The 6,555-nt window shown below is 47.6% G+C and overlaps 1 protein-coding gene across 7 annotated transcripts in view; it reads left to right on the forward strand.

Annotated features, from left to right (window-relative positions):
• The window catches only part of LOC137352728 (hepatic and glial cell adhesion molecule-like), a 43,754-nt gene extending 37,847 nt beyond the window's left edge, over positions 1–5,907 (forward strand). For all 7 annotated transcript variants that reach the window (XM_068018478.1, XM_068018477.1, XM_068018476.1 and 4 more), the window contains exons 4-6: positions 649–918; positions 2,997–3,122; positions 3,219–5,907. In XM_068018478.1, the coding sequence (XP_067874579.1) occupies positions 649–918; positions 2,997–3,122; positions 3,219–3,256 (434 nt within the window). In that variant the 3' untranslated portion in view covers positions 3,257–5,907. The remainder of the gene's footprint in view (positions 1–648; positions 919–2,996; positions 3,123–3,218) is intronic.
• Positions 5,908–6,555: the final 648 nt, after the last annotated feature.

Here is a 6,555-nt window from a genome sequence, read left to right on the forward strand (position 1 = left end):
TGTAGATGGAGATTTACTCTGTATCTAACCCCGTGCTGTACCTGTCATAGGAGTGTTTGATGGGGACAGTGTGGAGGGAGATTTACTCTGTATCTAACCCCGTGCTGTACCTGTCATAGGAGTGTTTGATGGGGACAGTGTCGAGGGAGATTTACTCTGTATCTAACCCCGTGCTGTACCTGTCCTGGGAGTGTTTGATGGGGACAGTGTAGATGGAGATTTACTCTGTATCTAACCCCTGTGCTGTACCTGTCCTGGGAGTGTTTGATGGGGGACAGTGTAGAGGGAGCTTTACTCTGTATCTAACCCCGTGCTGTACCTGTCCTGGGAGTGTTTGATGGGGGACAGTGTAGAGGGAGCTTTACTCTGTATCTAACCCCCGTGCTGTACCTGTCCTGGGAGTGTTTGATGGGGACAGTGTAGATGGAGATTTACTCTGTATCTAACCCCGTGCTGTACCTGTCCGAGGAGTGCTTGAGGCTCGCTCCAGAGGCCCAGTAGCAGCAACTTTCCCCAGGTCCAAATGTTCATCCTCACCTTGATAGCAAAATGATTTGATCGATCCTCGTAAAAAGAATGCGATTCGGTAAAGAATGAATTCAGTTGCATAACTGCTCCCTACTCACGTCACTGTGCTCCCTTTCCCAGAACCCATTGCAGGAGTTTCGGTTACCATGACAGCCAATGAAACCGGCTCCGGGAGCAACGCGACTCTAAGTTGCTCAGTGCAAAGTGGCACAAAGCCGGAATTCTCTTGGACAAAGGATGGGGAGAATATCACGGCGACAGGCGGATTGGCCCTTTGGAATACGAGACAGAGACTGCTTCTGCACATGCTCAGTCTGGATGACTGTGGCACCTACACCTGTTCAGTGACCAATCTACTCAACAAGCAGACGCACAGTCTGAACCTATCAGGTGGCAGCTTGTTATAATGTACTGTGTATAATCAAACTTTCCACACTGTCATCCGGAATAGGAATTTCTTAAATCACTGTGGATGGATAATTACATCATATTCCGTCCTGTTATTCCTTCTCCAGATGTACCTTCTCCCACCCCTCTTCATCTCACCCTGTCAGGATATCCTTCCGTATATTCGCTTGCATTCTGGATTGGCTAACGGGCAGAGAGGCGGAATAAACGGTTCATTTGTGGGCCGGTAGGGTGTAACTCGTGGAGTGTCGCAAGGATCAGTGCTTGGGCTTCAGCCATTTACAATCTGTATCAACAACTCAGATGAAGGGACCGAGTTCCATGTATCCAAGTTTGCCGATGACGCACAGCTGGGTGGGACAGGACGCTGTGAAGAACATACGAACATATGAATTAGGAGCGGGAGTAGGCCACTCGGCCCCTCGATCCTGCTCCGCCGTTCAACAAGATCATGACTGATCTGATTGTAACCTCAACTCCAGATTCTCGCCTATCCCCGATAACCTTTCACCCCCTTTGCTTATCAAGAATCTATCTACCTCTGCCTTAAAGATATTCAAACACTCTGCTTCCACTGCCTTTTGAGGAAGAGAATTCCAGAGACTCACGACCCTCTGAGAGAAAAAATTTCCCTTCATCTCTGTCTTAAATGGGCGACCCCTTATTTTTAAACAGTGACCCCTAGTTCTAGACTCTCCCACAAGGGGAAACATCCTTTCCACATCCACCCTGTCAAGACTCCTCAGAATCTTATATGTTTCAATCAAGCCTAACCTGTCCAACCTTTCCTATAAGACAACCCACTCATTCCAGGTATTAGTCTAGTAAACCTTCTCTGAACTGCTTCCAACGCATTTACATCCATCCTTAAATAATGAGACCGGTACTGTACACAGTACTCCAGACGTGGTCTCACCAATGCCCTGTATAACTGAAGCATAACCTCCCTACTTTTGTATTCAATTCCCCTCGCGATAAACAATAAAATTCTATTAGCTTTCCTACTTACTTGCTGTACCTGCATACTAACCTTCTGCGAATCATGCACTAGGACACCCAGATCCCTCTGCATCTCAGAGCTCCGCAATCTCTCACCAATTCGATAATATGATTTTTTTTCTATTCTTCCTGCCAAAGTGGACAATTTCCCACTTTCCCACATAATACTCCATTTGCCAGGTCTTTGCCCACTCACTTAACCTATCCATATTCCTTTGTAGCCCCCTTATGTCCTCTTCACAAGTTACTTTCCTACCTATCTTTGTGTCATCAGCAAATGTAGCAACCATACCTTTGGTCCCTTCAACCAAGTCATTGATATAAATTGTAAAAAGATGATGCAAAGAGGCTGCGGGGGCGGTGCAGACATGTTTGAGTGAGTGAGCAAGAAGTTGGCAGATGGAGTATATTGTGGGGAAGTGTGAAATGATCATATGTCTTTCTATTCCTTTCTCCCACATGCGTTTGTCAAGCTACCCCTTAAACGGCAGGCTAGTTTCAGGGCTTAAATGAAAGAACTGGTGTCTCTATTGAGCCTTTCACCACCTCAGAATGTCCCCCAAGCACTTTATAGCCAATGAAGTACTTTTCTGAAGTGGAGTGGCCGTTGTAATGTAAGAAATACTAATTTGCGCACAGCAAGATCCCACAAACGTCAATGTGATAATGACCAATCAGTCTTAGAGATGTTGGCTGAGGGATGAATATGGGCCCCAGGACACCAAGTGAACTTCCCCCCCACCACCACCCCCCCCCCCCCCAACACGCCCTTCTTCCAAATAGTGGCCGTGGGATCTTGTAACCCCACCTGAAAGATGGCACCTTCAACAGTGCAGCACTCCCTCAGAACTGGCACTGATAACGTCAAATTAGTATTTTGTGTACAAGTTTCTGGAATGGGTCTTAAACCCACAATCTTCCAACTCAGAACCATGTTGTGCATGTATGTTTGTGCAGATAGGTGTTTTTGTTCATTGACATCATTGTATGCACTTGCTGTTAAGACTGTGCTAACAAAGACTCTATGAAGACCTTATTGATTCCAATTCTTCTGCTTTCAGCCTCCTCAGGTTTCCCCCAGTGTGAACTGCGACTCAGCATAAAGAAGAGACATTATTACCTGTTACTTGTCTCACTTGTGATCTTGGCTACATTGCTGATGGGCCTGGCAATATATTCTACAAAAGGTGAATATCTCTTCACACAATAATCCCCAAATAAATACTGAGCTACGTGGAATGAGATTCTGTATGAATAACCTTTCCTCTGTCTATCTCTTGCAGTCAGTAAAATCGCTCTCCAGTGCGCAAGGTCAAAATAATAAAGGGTCATTGAGAACCAAGCGACTGTGTGAATACACCATGGAAGCACCCTTAGCCCAATGCTGCAACCCTTACCTTCCTGCACACTTATCCCAATTGATGCTGCAACCCTTACCTTGCTTCATACTTACCCCAAGTGATGCTGCAACCCTTACCTTGCTGCACACTTACCCCAATTGATGCTGCAACCCTTACCTTGCTGCATACTTACCCCAATTGAGACAGCAATCCTTACCTTGCCGCATTCTTACCCCAATTGATGCTGCAACCCTTACCTTGCTGCACACTTACCCCAATTGATGCTGCACCCCTTACCTTGCTGCACACTTACCCCAATTGATGCTGCACCCCTTACCTTGCTGCACATTTACCCCAATTGATACTGCAATCCTTACCTTGCTGCACACTTACCCCAATTGATGCTGCAACCCTTACCTTGCTGCACACTTTACCCCAATTGATGCTGCAACCCTTACCTTGCTGCACACTTACCCCAAGTGATGCTGCACCCCTTACCTTGCTGATTCCTTGCACCCTTCAGTGCTGGAAGTGGAACAAGATCCAGAGACATTCTAAGCCAGTTTGCTTCTGAAAGATTGCAGACCCCAGGCCTGGTGAAAGCCTGCTTTGCAGCATTGTTTGGTACCCCACAGACCTTTTCCATATTTATTAGGAAATGTCAGTAACTTTCACGGCAGTATTAATACATTATGGGCTGAAGAAGATGAGGCCATTCGGCCCCCCCCCCCCCAGCCCTTTCTCTGACCACAGACCACGCACCGTCGGGGATTCCTTCCGACACCGGTGACCTCAACAGCGGAACCATCGAGGAGTTACACATTATGCACACAGAACTGCTTTGCACAAAGGCAAGATTGGACAATGCACATGGGGTTAGGGTGGAGGGTCAGGGACATGACTGACAAAGGAAGATCTTAAGTAGCAGCTTGGAAATGAGGAGGGATGTGACGCAATAAGAGTGAGAGTTGAGAAGGGGTACGGATGGTTGGATGTTCAGCAAAGAGAGAGGGAAGATGACCGGAGGTCACAGTGGGAAGGACAGAGGTTTCGGGCGTGGGACAGGGAGGGCTTACTGAACTAGAAACCTATAGACAGCTCAAGGTGACGGAACAACACTGTTGACCTGATCTTGAATGGTCATGATTCAATCATCTCCATGCACGTTTTCTTTCCCGAAACCTTCACTCCTCCCAGCTCTGGGTTTTTATCCAGCTCCTTTTTGAAGGCAGTTTGCTCTCGGTACCTGCTGCAAGTGGGCGGAGGTCCTTGATCCCAGTGCACCTGAAGCTTGCACAGGGAGACTCCAGTTCTGTGCCCCCTACCCGAATTAAAGTCGCCGCTTATAGCTATGTTATAAAATGGCTCTCAGATCTTGAAACCTCATTTATGCCACCTTCAGTTCCCACCGAGTACTAGTTCAGTGCTTTAGCCTGTGTCTCGTCGCTGTTAGGATAACTGGTTGAGCATTAGGTCCAGAAGTGTAGTGGCAATTTTAAAATTGTCGTCTCGGTTTTCAATTCCCTCCATGGTTTTGGTCCCACCCCTCCTCCCCCCATATCTGTAACCTCCTCCAGCCCCTACAACCCTCCCTATCTCTGTCACCTCCTCCAGCCCCTACGACCCTCCCGATCTCTGTCACCTCCTCCAGCCCCTGCGACCCTCCCTACCTCTGTAACCTCCTCCAGCCCCGGCAACCCTCCCTACCTCTGTAACCTCCTCCAGCCCCTACAACCCTCCGAGATCTCTGCGCTCCTCCGATTCCGCCCTCTTGCCCATCCCCCGATTCCCATCGCTCCACCATTGGCGGCCGTGCCTTCAGCTGCCTGGGGCCCTAAGCTCTGGAATTCCCTCCCTGAACCTCTCCGCCCCTCCACCTCTCTGTCCTTCAGACCTACCTCTGCGACCAGGCTATTGGTCGCCCGTCCTAATATCACTTTACGCGCCTCGCTGTCACATTTGAGCTCCTGTGAAGAACCTTGGGTTGTTTTCCAACAATGATGGGCCCTATATAAATGCAAGTTGGTGTTGTTTGCCATGTAATGGTTTTGTTAATGTCGAGGCTATGGAGATGTATTGGTTATAGTAGTCACAGGTAACTGAGAGATAATAGGGGTATGACCTTGACTTAATAATGTGAACTAACGTGATGGCTGGATTGAAGTACATTCCCATTGGGTGCCCGCTGACCAGCACGCAAGGTGAAAACCTACCCTCCTTGAGTTCATTTCCAACAATAGCAAGTATATAAATTGAGTTGAATAAAGTGGGTAATTTTGAGTTGATGGATTGTGGGAACAGCACAGTCACTTCTCCAAGGGCCCTTGGGAAGAGAGGTTGTTAGCTCTTTTAACCTCTTGAGGGACGGCCTGTGTCTCCGGTCCCACACGACACTGTGCCAACACTTCAGATCCAACAGGAAACTGATACAAGCAGAGTCCGAGCAGCTTTGTTTCCAGTAGTAAGGCAGGTGGGAGGGGACTGAGTGTGCTGATTATCTCAGGATGTGTTTGTTTTTGCACAGAAATGGATTTCTTTAATGATATTGCTGTTTTGTAATCTGAAGCCACTGCACTTTAACTTCTGTATGCCTATCATGTATATGTTATTATAAATTATGTGAATGACGTTGTGTTGTTATAGCGTCAATATTTAATATTCAGTTTTATGCAGATGCTGGTATCCTGTCCTTGCAGTTTCTTGGATATATCAAACGGCCAATAAACTAGCACCTCCCGAAGATGGGCTGCAGTGAGTTCAAGGACTGATGGCCTTTAATCGCTTTAAAATTCTAAATCGATTGAGCTTTAACCTTCTGCACATGAGGAAGAGAACAAAAAACAAAGGCTTGCATTTTTATAGCACCTTTTACAACCCCTGGGTGTATCAAAGCGCTTTACAGCCAATGAGGTAGTTTTTAAAGCGCAGTCACTGCTGTAATTGAGGAAGGGCAGCAGTCAGTTTTCACACAGCAAGATCCCACAAACAGCAATGTGATAATGGCCAGATAATCTGGTTTTGATGAAAGGGCCAGGACACGAGGGGGGAGCCCCCCCCCTGCTCTTTTGTTAAGTCCTGGCCGTGGGATCTTTGATACGCACCACAGCGGGCAGGTGAGGCCTGAGTTTAACATCTCGTCTGAAAGACTGCACAACACTCCCTCAGCACTGACAATGCGGTGTCAGCCGTGGCTTCATGTGGTTAAGTTTCCAAAGTGGGGTTACCCACTGAGTCCAGCTGGCACCCAGCTGAGCTGTGATAGCCTGTCCTCGTACAGGCC

The sequence above is a fragment of the Heterodontus francisci genome, chromosome 39, assembly GCF_036365525.1.
Source record: "Heterodontus francisci isolate sHetFra1 chromosome 39, sHetFra1.hap1, whole genome shotgun sequence".
Taxonomy (NCBI): Eukaryota; Metazoa; Chordata; class Chondrichthyes; order Heterodontiformes; family Heterodontidae; genus Heterodontus; species Heterodontus francisci.